Source organism: Podarcis cretensis, assembly GCF_951804945.1.
Source record: "Podarcis cretensis genome assembly, chromosome: 9".
Taxonomy (NCBI): Eukaryota; Metazoa; Chordata; class Lepidosauria; order Squamata; family Lacertidae; genus Podarcis; species Podarcis cretensis.
The window spans coordinates 38,595,844-38,612,891 of record NC_137178.1 but is presented as its reverse complement, the minus strand read 5'-3'; the positions used below and the strand labels follow the sequence as shown (position 1 = coordinate 38,612,891).

The 17,048-nt window shown below is 44.3% G+C and overlaps 1 protein-coding gene across 3 annotated transcripts in view; it reads left to right on the top strand.

The window, feature by feature from the left end:
- Positions 1-6,526: 6,526 nt before the first annotated feature.
- The window catches only part of ZNF827 (zinc finger protein 827), a 114,895-nt gene continuing 104,373 nt past the window's right edge, over positions 6,527-17,048 (top strand). Inside the window, exon 1 of one of the 3 annotated variants that reach the window (XM_079990590.1) lies at positions 6,527-7,146. In XM_079990590.1, the coding sequence (XP_079846716.1) occupies positions 7,104-7,146 (43 nt within the window). In that variant the 5' untranslated portion in view covers positions 6,527-7,103. The remainder of the gene's footprint in view (positions 7,147-17,048) is intronic. The other 2 variants (XM_079990586.1, XM_079990589.1) reach the window with 2 other exon arrangements.

The following is a 17,048-nucleotide window of genomic DNA, read 5'->3' as shown; positions in this document are numbered from 1 at the left end:
ATCCTAAATAAATTATCACAGCCAACAGCAGCCTTCCCATGTCAGATGCCCTGCAGATAATTTGAACTACGATGCTCTTCAGCCCTAGCTAAAGAAACTAGCAGTCAGAGAGGATGGGAGTTGTCATCCAAAACATCTGAATGGCAGAAAGACAGGGAAGGCTGGCCTAAAGTATCCTATCTCAGAGCCATCTTTGATGGTGTGCCCTCCATGCCACATGACACTCACTCTGCTGCATGTTTTAGGCCTTGCAAGTAAAGGCCTAAAAGCTAAAGGGCAGTTTCACACACTACAATTGAAAATACATTATTGAGACTGTCTCCTGCTCATTTAAAAATGATTTTATTATTTTCCTCCAAGGGAATCAAGATGGCATTCATGCATGGATTTCCTTCCCCAGTCTTATTTTCACAACAAGACCAACAACTGTCCTATGCAGAAAATAAGGCTGTAAAGAAACGACTAGCCCAAGACCACCCAAATAACTTTGGCTGAACTGAGAAACTGAGGGCCTAAAAAATATGAGGGCCAGCATAAGGGTTTATCCTTAATAGCTACCTGGGCCCTTGATCAACAATGCTGAATCTTACATTGGGCCTTCCTATGTGTGGATGTGCTTGACAGAAAATGGAAAGGACAGGGCAGTAGTAAGTTCCTACATGCTGTGGAATTCAGGAAAATCATGTTTTTAAAAATGTGCACACATTAAAAAATATAAAACTAAAGAGAGCCAAGGGCATGTCAGACCCTCCAAGTGTCCCTATTTTTCAGGGAAATCCTTGCTTTAGAAAAGCTGTCCTGGTTTTTGATTTGATCCCGGAATATCCTGCTTTTCCTTAGGATGTCCCTATTTTCATTGGATAAATGTTGGAGGGTATGGAGTTATCCAACCCACAAGCTGTCTGAAGCAATCCTGCATAGGGAAGGTTGTTTTTTTTTAATGTTTAATGTTCTATTATATTTTTATATGTGTTGGAAGCTGCCCAGAGTGGCTGGGGCAACCTAGTAAGATGTGTGGGGGTATAAATAGTGAAATAGAATCATAGAATCATAGAATAGAATCATAGAATCATAGAGTTGGAAGAGACCACAAGGGCCATTGAGTCCAACCCCCTGCCAAGCAGGAAACACCATCAGAGCACTCCTGACATATGGTTGTCAAGCCTCTGCTTAAAGACCTCCAAAGAAGGAGACTCCACCACACTCCTTGGCAGCAAATTCCACTGTCGAACAGCTCTTACTGTCAGGAAGTTCTTCCTAATGTTTAGGTGGAATCTTCTTTCTTGTAGTTTGCTCCATGTCCGCATCTCTGGAGTAGCAGAAAACAACCTTTCTCCCTCCTCTATGTGACATCCTTTTATATATTTGAACATGGCTATCATATCACCCCTTAACCTCCTCTTCTCCAGGCTAAACATGCCCAGCTCCCTTAGTCGTTCCTCATAAGGCATCGTTTCCAGGCCTTTGACCATTTTGTTTGCCCTCCTCTGGACACGTTCCAGTTTGTCAGTGTCCTTCTTGAACTGTGGTGCCCAGAACTGGACACAGTACTCCAGGTGAGGTCTGACCAGAGCAGAATACAGTGGCACTATTACTTCCCTTGATCTAGATGCTATACTCCTATTGATGCAGTCCAGAATTGCATTGGCTTTTTTAGCTGCCGCGTCACACTGTTGGCTCATGTCAAGTTTGTGGTCAACCAAGACTCCTAGTTCCTAGAAATGATCATTATGGAATGAGACGTCCCTATTTTCATCGGAGAAATGTTGGAGGGTATGGCATGTGCACTGCTCTTGTGCTACGTCTGAATATTGGCAATAGAGACTACTGTGCAGATAAAAGTGCTCATAGTTAGGCTGAAACAAGAAGCTTGCATAGGCTTACAGGGAAGGGGAAGTAAAAGGTTCCTCTGAGCCCAAGTTCTCAGATTAAAGGATGGGCGGGGGGTCTATGAAAAAAAATGCACCTCCTCAATTGCACGTCCTTTGAGACCAGTTCTTCTACTCTGGGAGATCTACAGCCTCCAACGATTGCTCCACGCCCAGATCCTCTCAGGTTGAGCAGAGGAGCAGCAGCAGCTGCCAAGAGACCAGTCACAGTCATCTTCTCAATCCACATATTTTTTTGAAAACTAAGCACCCCAATCCAGCTAAGGATATCCTCCCGAATAAGCAGACTTCTGTATGTGCATCACTTGCTGCTGGATCAGAAACCATTAATATGCATGAGATGCAACTGAGTACAGATGTTTTATCCACATTGTACTGACTTTTAACATACAAAGGCAACTAAACACAATTCACTGGGGATTGAGCGTGTGCATGCGGGTGTGCATCTGATTTCTACCTGTCGTTCCTGATCCAATTTTGGAATTGCATTGATTTACACCTGTGGTTCCTGATTTATACCTGTGGTTCTAGCAAGTGACACGTGCAGCAGGAAAGCTTGTTTCTGCATGCAGATCGTTGCATAGAGGTAAGGAAGCCTGGGCAAGATGAGTGATACAATAAAAGGAAGAAAAGTTTCCTGTTCTCTATCCTCCCCTGCCCTGAATGTTTGAGTGTATTGGACACTTTTCTATATTAAGAAATGTGCATGTTTATAGTTGTTGTTTTTTAAGACCGCCAAAAGTGAAATTCTACTAAACAGAAAGTTTTTAACGTGTCCACTTTTGTAAAAGGAATCAAAAGGAATCATTTATCATATATGCAGGAGCAGATGGCTGCCAAGAATGCACCAGTACAATCTCTTATTTCAGAAACAATTCCCATTGAACTATCAGCAAATCGTGTCCTCCCTTAAAGAGGGTACATGTTGCGGTGAGACCTGGAAACTGATCCCCTGTGTTGTGGGTGGGTAAGATTGGTCAGCCACAACACCCGAATGGTAGGTCCCTTGATGCTGGGTTTAATCTGGTCAATGGGGCGCAGTCCAAATGGATCGAGGGACCTATATATGCCCATGCAGGTGACCCAGAACTTCCTCTTTCGGCGTGTGCATTCAAAACACCTGCCCACCTCTCCCTACTTTTAGGGCTTTTGTGTTTGACCTTGCTATGCCGTCGTGTGTCGTCTCTCGTTGGGACAGGGGCACGGCAGGAATTTCCCCCACTTGGCTGATTGGCTCTTGCCATTTGGGTTTCGCCTGCCGCGTAGCAAATTGCCACAACTTGTAAGGTTGTGGATAGGCTCTGGTTCAGGTGATAAGGATGGGAGAACGCTCTCGCCATCCCTACGTGAAGGGTATTCCGTTAAAGGAATCCAGCGACTCAAATGGTTTGGTCAACCCCTGAGAGGGGGTTGTGCCCGTGCCAGAGTCCAAGGGGACATCTGGGTGGTGGACATAGTCTGTTCCCGACTTTTTGCTTATCCAGGTTTCACTCTTCGCTGACCTATGCTGGAACCCTGGGTTAGCGCTACCTGCATGGCAGGGAGCTAGTCGAACCAGAGCCTATGCAACCACTCACTTTCTGTAATCAATAAAATTGTGGCCTAAATTCTGCCAAAAACCAAAACTAAAATTTGAGCCAAGTGTTAATTTATTTAGGGGGAGGTTTCTGGATCTGAACACGCAACAAAAAGTATTTGCCCAGAAGCAAGTCCCACTGATTTTTTTTAAAAAAAATTCTTCTAAGCATGATGCAGGCATAGAAGTGCAATGTCCGTATAAAATAAAAACTGCACTTCTGCGCAACACTTCAGTTTATCTCTCTGCCTCATTCCATTCTATCCTCATTTGTACATCCAATACTTTCTGCTAGGTTTTAGTACAGATTGGCTTCTGCGTGAGGTTGTTGAACTGAGATGTACTCTGAGGGCTTCACTACACAAATAACTAGTACAATGCTTTTTTTTTCTAGAAGAAAAGTGGTATATAAACATTTAAATTACTCAAATGCTGTTGAAACCTATTTCTGAGGAATCCCTATAGGCCATGGGACTCAAAGTATATTTATTCACTGCTAGAAGTGGCTGAAGCAGAAGTGATAGTAAGCAGCCTAAGAGAATTCTGATGGCTATTTAGAGGGCTTAAGCATGTTGGGCTTGCTTGTGCTTAGGTACCAGTAGAGCTATGACACCACAAATCACACCACTATCTCCCCTACCAGTTATATGATAACCTTAGTAGAGACACCACATGGGGGAAAAGGGTGGTGAAACTTGTTTCCTCAAAGGCATCCAGAAAACCTGGATAAATTCTGTTATCTTTATCCTTTCAGATAACCTTCCTCCATTGCAATCCCACCATGCAATGGTTGTAAAAAACTAAATAAATTTTGGGAGAGGGAAGACTGCCCGCTGAGGAGCGGGAGGGCTGGCTAGGTCCCCAACATTTAGAGGCCCTAGGCTTCAGCCTCCTTAGCCTTTACATAAATCCAGCACTGTAATCGGGTGCCTGCAAATGTGGGGAAAAAATGTGTGCAGGATTGTCCATATAGTGTGACATGATGATAAATTACATGAAGTACTAGCTAAATGTCTATTTGTTATGATAGGTAGCATATGGATAAAGAAGGTGAATACTATAACAACTTGGGGGCAACAGACAGGGTCTTACAGAAGGTGCAGAGACCACCTTATACTGTCCTGTAGGATTCCAGGCAGCAAAAGCTAAGCCCCCACAAGGTCTGTTGTTGCTGTTGTTGTTGTTGTTTAGGGCTCTTAAACAAACGTGTACCATGTACAGTATTAACTTATATGAACCCATTCACTTATATGTGAGAGTGCAAAGGGGGAACGATTAGGTATACCATTAGGATGGCTAAGACTAATTGCTGCCTCTGGTGATACCAGCAATTGAGGACTGGACCATCTCCTATATTCATGCCCCCATCCTGTTTCTTTGTCACACTGGAGTTTCCATGGAATACTGAGCTTTTGCATCCTTGTGGGTGTATAAAAAGTCTTTGTGTACGTTATAAGTTTATTGTTTGAGAAATATTTGCTTCTGTTACACTTGAAGAGCATACAAACTTCCAAGTACCTGTTCATGCTTAATTTAACTAAACTTGGGTCTCCCCAAGATGGCATTTCCCACACAGATGGCATTTCTGCGTAGGAATAAAAAGCAGGTAATCTGCTTATGGAGGGTCATGTTTGATGATAGCACTCACACAGTAGAAACCAGTTTTGGCTTGGGCCTCCCAGTGAATGGATACACTATGTACATTTGGTGCTAGACATGTGAAATAATCAATTTTTGACCTGTCTGAAGCTGTCCTTAATATGGACTGCTGGTGTGTATCTGTCAATCTCTTTAATGCATACTCTCATTGTTCTCCCTTTAAAATAAAACAAGTGCTTCATGGCCAGCAATAATAAATATAAAGTACTAAAATGAGTACCGTAATATTGCCAATAGCAAGCAAACAAAAAAGAGGAACACATAGCGTAATAATACATTGAAAATAGTTATTTTTCTTCTGAGTCATAATTCATGTTACATCTTCTACTAAGTTCAAAGATTTTGTTCTTCTTCTCGCACAAAGCAAAAGCTCTGTGAAACAACTGTGCTTCAAATCATTTCACTCCAATTGTACTAACAGGTTTTAAGAGTTTAAATCGCGAGCCACCTCTGAGTGAACCTTTATCCAAATGACTGCAAGTCGCACACAAAAAGAGCACTTCTCTTTCACGGAGTACCTTTTGTGCTTTTGAGCCCCCGTCTCTTTTCTCTCTCTTTCCCCCCCCCCCCTTCATGTTTATCTTTGAAGAAAGATGTGTGCTTTTGTGCAGTAATGAAAGCAGGTATCAGTTAATGACAACCGCAACCCTGGCTTCATAATGTACCTTGGAAATGCTTATAGATAAAGCTTCCCATACCTGCATTTATGTAGGAATAAAGTACAAATTCATAAGTCAGGATGACTGTGAGCCCTGTAGGGGCATCATGTAGCAGTTAAAACCAACTATTAGGGGTGACCTAGTCTTGCTTCCCCCCTTCCCCTTCCCATTCTCCAGATCAAGGAGTTATGATTTTCATGCTGATCCTCTCCCTCGCCCCTCAAACCCGGTTTTAAGCTGTCCTAAAGCGTTCCACATTTGGATAGCACACTGTCCATAATTCAAGTCAGCTACTCACCACTTTATTATTATTATTTTTTAAAAAAATCATTTCACCCTCTAGTTTAATCAACGGGAGGGGCGCGGGGGGGGGGAGAAGAGTTCCTCTTTAAACTCCCAAATAATATGCATTATTATTTTTTAATGCCGTTACTAAGGTCATCTCAACCTACCCATAAAAAACCACTCTCAATCGCGCCAACTTGACCTTTAGTATTAATTTTAAGAATACCCTGTTTTATTTTAACAATCAACGCGGCTAATGTGGAGAACTCCAAACTTCCCCTGCCCACCCCCTCCGTCTTTGAGAGGAAAATGGGGCTGCATCCTGCTGGGGCTGCCCCCTTCGCTTGCCTTTGTCCCCCCTTGAACCTCGCTACGAGGAGCGCTCGCGATTCGGTGTGTGCGTAAAGTACAGCCTAGGAGCCTGGGGGCACCTTCCTCTTTGCTCTGCCTTGTGTGCATGTGTGTGTGCGTGTGTGTCTCGTCTCCTCTCTCTGCCTCTCTGCCTCTCTCTCCTTCTCCAGCCTGTGTGTGAGCTGTGAGCACTGCTGCCGCCGCCGCTGCCCTTTGATCCCTGCATTAGTGTTAGTTAGGGGCTTGGAGACACACAGGGAGCAGCCATAGACACCGCCGCACCAGCCCTCATTATTGACACCGCATATGAGCACACACTCTCCCTCGCCCATTAGATCCATTTCTATTGAAGAATATTGCGACCGGGGACAAGCCAGGTGCACGACCGGGGGAGGGGAGGGGAGGGGGGAGAGAAGAAGAGAGAGAGAGAAAAGGTGGGGGAGGAAGGGCAAGAAAAAGGGGAGAGAGGCGAGGCGGGGGGGGGGCTCTTCTCCTTGGCTCCAGGAAAAGCAGCTTCTCAACCCCCCCACCCCCATTGCCCAGGAGAAGAAAACCAGCCCTTGCTGGGCAGCCACCCTTTGCCCCTGCTTTGTGCCTGCCTCTGCCCCACTTTTGGGCTTTTTAAAAAATATATATATTTGATCCCCCATTAAACCAAGGAGGAGAATGTGAAAAGGGGGGAAAATGCCCAGGAGGAAGCAGGAGCAACCCAAGCGCCTCTCTTCACGTAAGTGCTCCTTTTTTTTCTCTCCCTCTCTCCCTCCCCCCCATTTCCCCCTTCTCTCCCTCGCCCCCTCTCTCTTTCTCTCTCCCCCCACCCCACCCCCCGGTCTCTGCCTGCCTCCTTCCCCTCCGCAGCCTCCTCCGTTGTTTTGTGCATTAGTTTAGGGTTACAGAGGTGAAACTGACAAAGACACAGCCTGGGTTATTCCTCTTTTAGGTCTGAGCTAAGGCAGCCATGTTGGTGATGAACAGCCTTGTGCCCTTTTAATTTTTTTCCTCTTTCCCCCTCCATGTGTGCGCGCGTGTGTATGTGTGTGTGCGAGGGAGAGAGCGAGCCGGAGAGAGCGAGTGTGTGTGTGTGTGTCCCCTCTCCCTCCCTCCCCTCTCTTTCTTCGCTCTATTCGTCCTCTCTTCCCTCCCCTTTCTTGTGATTGTGCATTTGTGTGTGAATGGATTTCTCTCTTTATGGCTGGGGTGTGTGTGTGTGTGTGTGTATGTGTTGGGGGGGGGGAGAAGGAAGAGTCTTCTTTTTATTATTATTACTGTTATTCTTACTGGGGTGGGGAGTTGCACAATTGGAAACGAAAGCGGTTCGCTGGCGCCTTGCGCGGAATCAATCGCGAGGTCCGTCTCCGGCTAAAGGTTGCGGCTGGGCTCGCCGGCCCCGGAGCCGGGGAGGAGGAGGCGAAGAGCGGCGGGGGAGGGCGAGGGAGGGAGGGAGCGGCGCGGGTGGCGGCGGCGGCGGCGTTGGGGGGGGGACACACACGAGAGAGACACACACGAGAGAATCCGGGGCTGCTGCTTCGCTGCCGCCGAAGAGAAGCGAGCATGATATTGGGGGGTGGGGGACGGGGACGGCACGGGAGGCAGATCGTGGCATGCGAGGTCCCTGCAGAGCGGCGGCGGCGGCGGCAAGCGAGCTCGGGGCTTCTCCTGGCGGCTGCAATAAAATGCAGGGTCAGATGGAGCCTGGGCGAGTCGGAGGCTTCAGCGCCGCCGCTGCCCCAGACCAGAGCAGCAGAGCGCAGGAAGGACTCGGAAAAGTGCCCTCCTCCTCCTCCTCCTCCTCCTCCTCCTCCTCCTCCTCCTCCCACAGCCTGCAGGCAATGCACACACCACACATTGACACAGCCGCTCACCCCGCGCTCTCCCTCCTTTCCCACCCCGCTTCTTCCTCTTCCACCTCCAACCCGCCGCTCCCCCCCCCGATTTCTCCTCCTCCTCAATTCTTTGCAAAGCAGTTAACTTTTTCTTCTGGTTCCCTGTGGTAGCAAGAAGCGATCGGGCGCTCTTGGAAGGAGGAGGAAATAAAAGTGTGTTTTGTGTGTGGGGGCACACACATACGAATAATATGTCTTGTCTTAAAAAAAAAAAAAGAGCCTTCGCGTTGGCTTGGTGTCTCTAAAGAAAGGAGGAAGGAAGGGGGCGGCGGAGGGGGCGGCGTGGGCGGATTTAGGGGTCATTTTCCTGCGCTCTGCCTCCGGCACTTCTGCTCGCCGCCTGCTCGCCCGGCCCCTCCCTGGCTCTGCCCCCGGGTTCAGTGTCGGCGGGGCTGAACTGCTTATGTGTCAAAGCCATGGTCGGTCACCTGAAGTTCACTAGGGAGGGAGAGGGAGAGAGGGCTAAGGTTGTCGCGGATGGCGTGTGTGCCCTGCGCGTGTTTTTGTGTGCGGGGGGGGGGCTGCCCGCCGCCTTTCCTCTCGCCTCAGACAAAAGAGCGCGATCGATTACTTCCCTCTCTCCACAGATACATAATTTTCCGATAGTTTATGAGGGGAAGGGTCTTGGAGAGAGGACTGACCTCCCCCTCCCACTTTTCTTCCCGCCCTCTCATTCTTTCTCTCTGCCTTCTTCCCTCCCCTCCCCTCCCAAGCACACACTAGCAGCCTGCCACGCATGAACCGTAGCAGAGGTGGGGACACCAATGGCACCGGAGGGATCGCGCGCACCAATGTTGCTCCTTTCTCTTGCCGCGCAAAGCCGAGGGAGAAGGGCGCCCTATTGGGCCCCTCCCGGCACTGTTCTAAGCACACCCCCCCCCGCATCACCGTCTAATCGCCCTCACGTTAGTGGATTCGGTTTTGGAATATTGAGGTTTCCCTATCCTAAAAAGCTAGTTCAGAGAGGTTGCGCAATTGAGTTTCCTGAATGTCTAAAGGGGCTACAATTGCGTCCACTGCTACTCCTTTTCTTTGGGTCACTTGCTTCAAAAAAAGGGGGGAGCGGTGGGGTGGGGGCAAGGTCAGTAACCTTTCAGTTTTAAATTATGTATTTTCATATGTATAAATCTCGGAGGGCTTCTGATTGAAAGTTCGCCCAGCCCTAAAATACAATAAAGTGCAATATAAGAGCAAATGGGCATTTTCAAAGCACGCAGAGAGTTTTGTGGAGGCTTCTTTTTTAAAAAAAAAACCAACGGAAGAGCCTGTTGTGTATGTGTGCATTGAAAGTCTGAACTAAGAGTTTTGGGAAGCGTGTTGTCTATGCGGTTGAAGACAGCTATGCAAGCAGCTGCAGACTGCCCCGCTAGTGACCTTGACCTAGACCTGGTGCTGCTGCCCTTTCTGTCTGTTTCTCTAGGGCAGAGATGAAATTCTGTCTCCATTTTAACTCGCTAGGGAAGAATCTCCCTTGCTGCTTGTGTGGCTATACTTGGGTTGGCTTGGTGTGTCTCTCTTCCCCTCTCCCCTCCAAATGATTGCAAGTTTTATTACCCATTCGCTGTAGCTGTTTGTGGGGGAAGTTAGTGTTTATTATATTACAAGGTGCTATGGCCTGTCAGGGAAGAGGGCTGTGAAAATCCCAGCTTTTAAAATGTGGTGCCCTATTTCTTAAGCGTTGGTGCTTAGTTTTAAAGTATTTTTAGGATTTTCTGATTGATGTGTAAGGCTTGGAGGGGAAGGGTGTGTGTGTACCACTACACCACTGTAAATGGATGGTGCTTTAGGCCTTGTGTGTACTTTTGATCAAAGAAAAGCAAACCTGCTATTAAAGACTATGAGACGTTTAAATAAAAATACATGTATTTGACACCAAGCATTTGTGATGCTGTTTGTGTCGGGTGGAGACTACAAGGGTACAAGGCATTGTATCACCTCTAAGAGAACGTAATCCTTCTGTAGTTCAGTATGAAAAGTGTAGGGCATTATAGTGTTAGGATGATAAGGTGTCAACATTAATTCTGTCCCTCCTCCCTTCCATGCAGCTATACAGGAAAGTCCTTACATGTTCTCTTATTAATTCTTAATAACATGTTAACGGAGTATACAGCAGCACACACCACATCTTGTAGCACTGTCATACTAGAATTGGTTCACTGTGTAAGCAAGATCTTTTTTCTGAAGAGAGCCTTGTATATTTTGGCATTCTTTCATAACAAGTAACAGCCTTGCTGTAAGAAAACGGGGTGCTAATGTAGTAGCTACACATGTCCTGAGCTTGTTATGAAGGCCACAATCCTAAACTTGCTTACCTAAAAGTAAGCCTCAGTAAACTTGGCAGGACTTGTTTCTGAGTAAATATGTCTGGGATTGGGCTGCACCTCCCAACTTTGCCCATGTGCTTCTATGTGATTACTTTTAAGTTCAACCCTGAGCATTTCACTGTGATAATTATATGACTTTACTCACAAGTAGTTTTATAACAGTCCCTTTTCCACTGTTCCACTGTTTGGGCTTTTGTTAACTTCTTAGTCACCTTATTCTTCTTGAGTGTTTTACCTCAGAAAAGTTGTAATACTTCAGAGCAATAAAAATAGTATTGTCTACCTTACTGATTGTGGTTGCCACCTGCAAATGACAAAAGTTAATTTCAGCAGGCCCATTTGCTTGTTGGGAACTTGGGGAAAAACAGGGATATAGAATCTGATTTTTAACTACATTCATTGAGAGAAAAGTTATATACAGGATAAACTTGACAGTTATGATAGTTAAAATAATCTAATTATAGGAAAAGAGGAGACTGTAGTATGTAAAAAGGGACTTAATAACAAGAATATAATTACTGTAGAAATAGCTTCAAGAATGTGGTAAAGGCCGCAGGACCCAAAGACCCAGTTAGGTTTGTGTAAGCACTTTCCTATGTACATCAGGGCTATCCTGAGAACAGGTGAGGTGCAGTGCTTGGAGTGTTGAACTATGATCATGGAGACCTGGGTTCAAATCCCCACACTGCCATGAGGTCCACTATCATACTGGTGCAAACAGTTGTGGCTTCCCCCAAAGAATCCTGGGAATTGTAGTTTGTTAAAGGTGCTGAGAGAAGACCCCTTTCCTCTCACAGCGCTACAATTCTCAGAGTGGTCTGACAGCCGACACCTCTACTGTGAGGGGAATAGGGGCCTCATAACAACTCTCAGCGCTCATAACAAACTACAGTACCCAGGATTCTTTGTGGGAAGCCACAACTGTTTAAAGTGGTGTGGTAGTGCTTTAAATGCAGAGTGCAAATGGGGCCTGGTGGCCTTGTCACTTCCTCCCACTTCCTCCCTCCCTCACAGAGTTATTGTGAAAGAAAAATGGGGCTGGTGGTAGAGAACAATGCTCCTTATGGGAAAGAAAAGATATCAAGGCCAGAGAGCATCTTGGCTGTGAGTCCTGGAAGACCTGCTCCCTGCCTTGCTGTCCTTTCCTAGGGGGCCTGGGAGGGTGGGGCCCTGACTGACTCCAGCTATAAAAGCTGATGCTGTGGAACAGATTCTGGCTTGTTTTCAGCCAGAACTCACCACAGCTCAGTTCTGGAAACTCTCAGGTGGGCACCATTGTTGTGGTAAGAGAACAAGGAAGGCGTTTGTGGTGAGTTCCGGCACCTCTTTTTCTAGAAAAATAGCACTGGGTTGAGGCATAGTTTTGAGGGTTTTGTTGCTGTTGTTGATGCTGTTTATTTTTTTGTACCTTTATTTTTAGATCTTTCAATTTATGTGGAAATTGTTTCATTTGGTTGTGTATGTTTTGTTCATTGTTTGTGACTACTATTGTTATGTTTGTAATTATGTTTTACATGTTGCAAGCTGCCTGGAAAGGCGTGGGCATGGCCAGGATTTATGTTAGGCAGGCAGGCTTTTGTTAGGGGAGGCCGAACCTCAGTTAGTGAAGTATTATTGTTTTTATTGATGGGGGGAGCTGCCCCCCCCCGCTACCTCCATGGCAGCATACAAATAAAATATGGCGCTATCTATCTATCTATCTATCTATCTATCTATCTATCTATAGTTATGGTGCTGACTGGCAGTAACTGAGGGGATGGGGAGCCACTTTCAGAAGCCTCAAAAGTTCCTCAGCCCATAATAGTCACCTGCACCTCCAACTTTGATCAATACACAGCAGTGGTACAGTTAAGATTGTACATGTTGCCATGCCTGTCATTTATTAGGGGAGTTCACCGTTCAGTTCTACAAAATCTCTACAGTATTTTAATTCTGTCTTCTACATTCTTTTAAAGAAATAGGACAATTGATAATGCTATTTTTTTTTGGGGGGGGGGATTTCACCAACATACCAGAACACTACGCCTATGTGTCATTAAAAAAAAAAAAAAGCTCTGTTCACATGCTCTTTTTTAACCACTGTTGGTTTCTAAATATAAATTTACATCTTAAAAGTGTCCAAAAATGGAAAAATGTTTTTAGAAAATAATAGTTGACATTTATAGTGTGCTTTGTATATAGCACAATAACCATTACAATAACCTTGTAAGGTAGGTCAGTATCATTATCCCTGTATTGAAGATGAGGCAGGTGCTGAGGTTCAGAGACAAACATTATCCAAAGATCAGATAGTGAATAACGGGTAAAATTTGAAACGGCCTTCCTGCTTTACAACTATGCTACACTTGTTTTGGAAAAATTCCTGAGTTGTTGCTTGGGATCATTGCTTTATCAGCTGATCCGCCTTAGAGAAGTTTTGTAGTATTTTGTCAGAAATCCTTATGAGAACGTTTGTATGCTTTTTTGTGTTTCTAGAAGATGCACCACAAGAGGTAGATAAGGAAGTGAAATAATAATAGAAAATCCTTTCTTATTCTTTTCTTGCCCTACTTTGTTGGAAAATCTGTTTGATATTATACCAGGATCTCAAGCTAGGAATGGGCCCCAATGGGCTCCCAAAATATGGGGAGCCAGTAGTAGAAGAGAATATAAATAATTTTGCATACTTTATCAGTAATAGGTCTATCAACTGCCAAGTCTCCATCCCCCCCCCAGTAGGTTGTTCCCATGGAATGGTTGAAAGGGAACAAAGGGGTCACAGGTGCCTGATTTCTATGGACCAATTTGCCCTAGTTGGAGATGAAGTGGTACAGGTGTACATAGGATCCATATAGGGACATATGACTTGTGTGAGTGATAGAAATAATATGTGGGGAGTATATACATAAATGCTAGGCAGGAAGATAATAAATAGTGAAGAGGATAAAGGAAGTAAATAAGCATGCTCAATTAAATTTTTAGGCTGAATACCTTGGAAGGTCTAATAAAATTAGGAGATGGCATTTTCAGAAAGTTTGAAAATCACATCCCCAAACATATAATGTATGCACGCTCCTGGATGAGCACTCTAAGCTCTAGATTGGAAGCCAGAAGTTCCATGTTTGTACTCTCATACCTGCCACAAATGATAGTGGAAATGCAAATAGGGAAACCCACAAATCACTTGAGTAGACAAGTAGGGTTCATTTCATGAAAGCAGAAAATCTTAAAAGGGATTTGATGATCACAGCCTGCATTGTTAGAGTGCCAACCGAGGCGCTTTTCAAGTATCTCTAGTTCAGACCACTCAAATCCTATTTTCTAAGTCAAAGGTAGCAATCTTACACCAACCTGTTAGTGAAGAAGACCTACTGTAGTCAGTGGAGTCTCAGAGAGATTTTGGAAACAATTTTGAAAAGACTTTTGTATACAGTTGGGCCATGCCACTATCGTAAGAACCCTGCAGGATCTGACCAAAGAGCCACGGAGCCCAACATTCTCTTACCACAGGGAGTAACCAGATGCGTATGGGAAGCCTATTGGCAGGACATGAGCTCAGTAGTCCTCTCCCTCTTTCTCTCAGACTCTTCTTATGTTCTATATTGATTGTGTATCTAGAGCAGGCATGGGAAACCTGTGGCTCTCCAGATGTATACTTGCTGTTATCCCTGACCATAAGAAATGCTGGTTGGGGCTGATGGAAGTTGAAACACAACAACTTATGGAGGACCACAGGTTCCTTACCCCTGCTTTAAAATATAACGCTAATTCTTATGTATACACTTGCCTATTATTCTATTTAGCTGTATTACCATTTCCTTATGTTGAACCCCAGCATGTGATATAAGAACACTGGGCAGCATGTTAAATGTGTGTTCCCAAGAGTATGTGGAAGATGTTTGGGGGAATGGAGATGGAGACTACAAAGTACATAGTTTTGATGGAATGGCAGCTAGGCAGAGAGTAAAAACCTACTCAGAAGAAGGAAGGAAAATTGTAAGGAGGTTTTTATTACGGTAATGACTTCAACAATAGGACACTCAGTTTAAGGATGCAATACTATGAATACTTAATTAGGAGTAAGTCTCATTGGTTTATGGGACTTAACGCTGAATAAACCTACATCATGCTGCAAAAACGATAGAATGGAAATTCTGAAATATTGTCATAATGAATCTAGTCAGTGTCCACACAGAGTGCATCATATACAGTGGTACCTCAGGTTACATACGCTTCAGGTTACAGACTCCGCTAACTCTGAAATATTACCTTGGGTTAAGAACTTTGCTTCAGGATGAGAACAGAAATCGTGCTGCGGCAGTGCGGCGGCAGCGGGAGGCCCCATTAGCTAAAGTGGTGCTTCAGGTTAAGAACGGACCTCTGGAATGAATTACGGTAAGTTTCAGGTTAAGAACGAATCTCTGGAACGAATTAAGTACTTAACCCGAGGTACCACTGTATTTGTAATTTACCACAGCAGAACATGGTTGCTACCAGGTCAAATTCACAAAATCCATTTATCTGACATTTCAGGGGATTTGGGGATGATGAATTGGTCTTGTGATTCATGTTGAGATTACAGTTACCATGTCCTTAGGAACACTAGAAAAATTGGGCCAAAGCAGCAAATGCTACATTATTCTCTCACCATGACTCAGAACATTCAGAAGGCTAGTTCATGAAACCAAAATCTTGCTCCACCCTCCCATCAGTTTTGGGACTTCATAATATAAAAAGATGATCTTAACCATGTGGCCTCAATCTTAGCCAAAGGAGGAGCCTGGCCACATGGGGGTTATGTACTGTGCATTTAATTGTTCAGTTGTTCAGCTGTGGACAAGGTCACCACAGGTGTAACAAGATGAAATAGAGTATAATGTGAAATTATTGCCTTAGGGACAAACCATTTGCAATTGAGTCCTAAGTCAAGAAGGCAACTCTTTGGTGTTTTATGTGTGGAAATTCCAAGGCTTAATCTCTAGTTGGGAAAGGAGCTCAGGTAGTAGTGCTGAAAAAGACCTTGATCTGAGACCATGGAGAGCTCAGAGTAGACAGTACTTAGTTTGATAGGCCATTTTTTCTGCCTCAGAATAGGAATCTTATGTTCCTCTTTGATATTCATCTCTCTGTGATAGTATCCATACTGAAGGTGTCAGTTTGTGTTCTGATGGCTCAGTAATTAAAAGAACAAGTTTTGAAATTGAAGATCTTACTTTGTTTCTCAGCCATTAACTCACAGGCTAACCTTCAACAAGCCATGATATTTCTGTGTTAGTCCCCATCAGTAAATTTGGAACTGTTTGTTTACTTAATAAATGTATAAACTTCTTTTCAGGTAAAAAACTCTTCACAATGCAGTGTACAGGTATAAAAATCACCACCACCAAATACTGCTTACATGTTAAAAACTTTTAAAACATCCAAAATTCAAAATACTTAAAATCTGTAAAAGCCTGCACAAAAACTGAAAGAGACCAGCATAGAATTCAACACACATCATAAAGCAGCCATATCATTTTTGCAGCCTAGCTGTGTGTTAAGAATATAGAGAAAATTATAATAATTGAATCTAATACAAAGGCAAATTGAGTAGCTGCGAGTTATAAACGGGCCTAAAATTGTTTGGGTCCCAGATTTCATTACGTGCATATGCTTATGGCACCAGGATTCAGTACTGTACTTTTCAATTCTTCAGTACTGTACTTTCAATTCTCTCTCTCTCTCTCTCTCTCTCTCTCTCTCTCTCTCTCTCTCTTTCTCTCTCTCTGAGTGGTTCAGAGGTAGGGAAAGCATATGAGTGCTGTATGAATGGTATCCTTTACTACTGCAAAGGGTTTATCACTCATGTATAATTATTTGTAACCATTATAATTACTGTAGGATATCAAGAACATGTACCGGTAAGTGAAATTAGGGCGCTCACAAAGCAAACCTGTAGCAAGACTACCCCCTGTAATCGACAATAGTCAAAGGAGGGAAACAAATATATCAATCCAAAGGAATGTGTGTAATTATTTTTAAAAGCATATAATTAGTATAAAGAGTCAGTGCGTGTCTCACTAATATATATAAAATTGTTATATAGAAGATTGAGCACAAGAAATAAACTGGGGTTCCAAAAAATAAAGGGCTTCTAATGTACTTGAAAGATTTTCCTGTTTTGATTAATGGTGCGTACAAAGCCCCAGCAGTGAGGCAACAATGCCGTACAAACACTATATCATCAATTAGAGATGAAATTTCAGAAATAATTAGATGATAGATTTATGGTGTTGCCCATGATGGAATTGCTGTGGAACTGAGGCCTTCTAGTTCTGTTGGGATCCTTGACACAAGTCCCAAACCTTCCTTGATGTCTTAGTCTGCATCACACACGCACACAGAAGCCTTGTGTACACGGCGTGATAATATCATTATACCATGTTGATGCAGGAGGCTGCTGG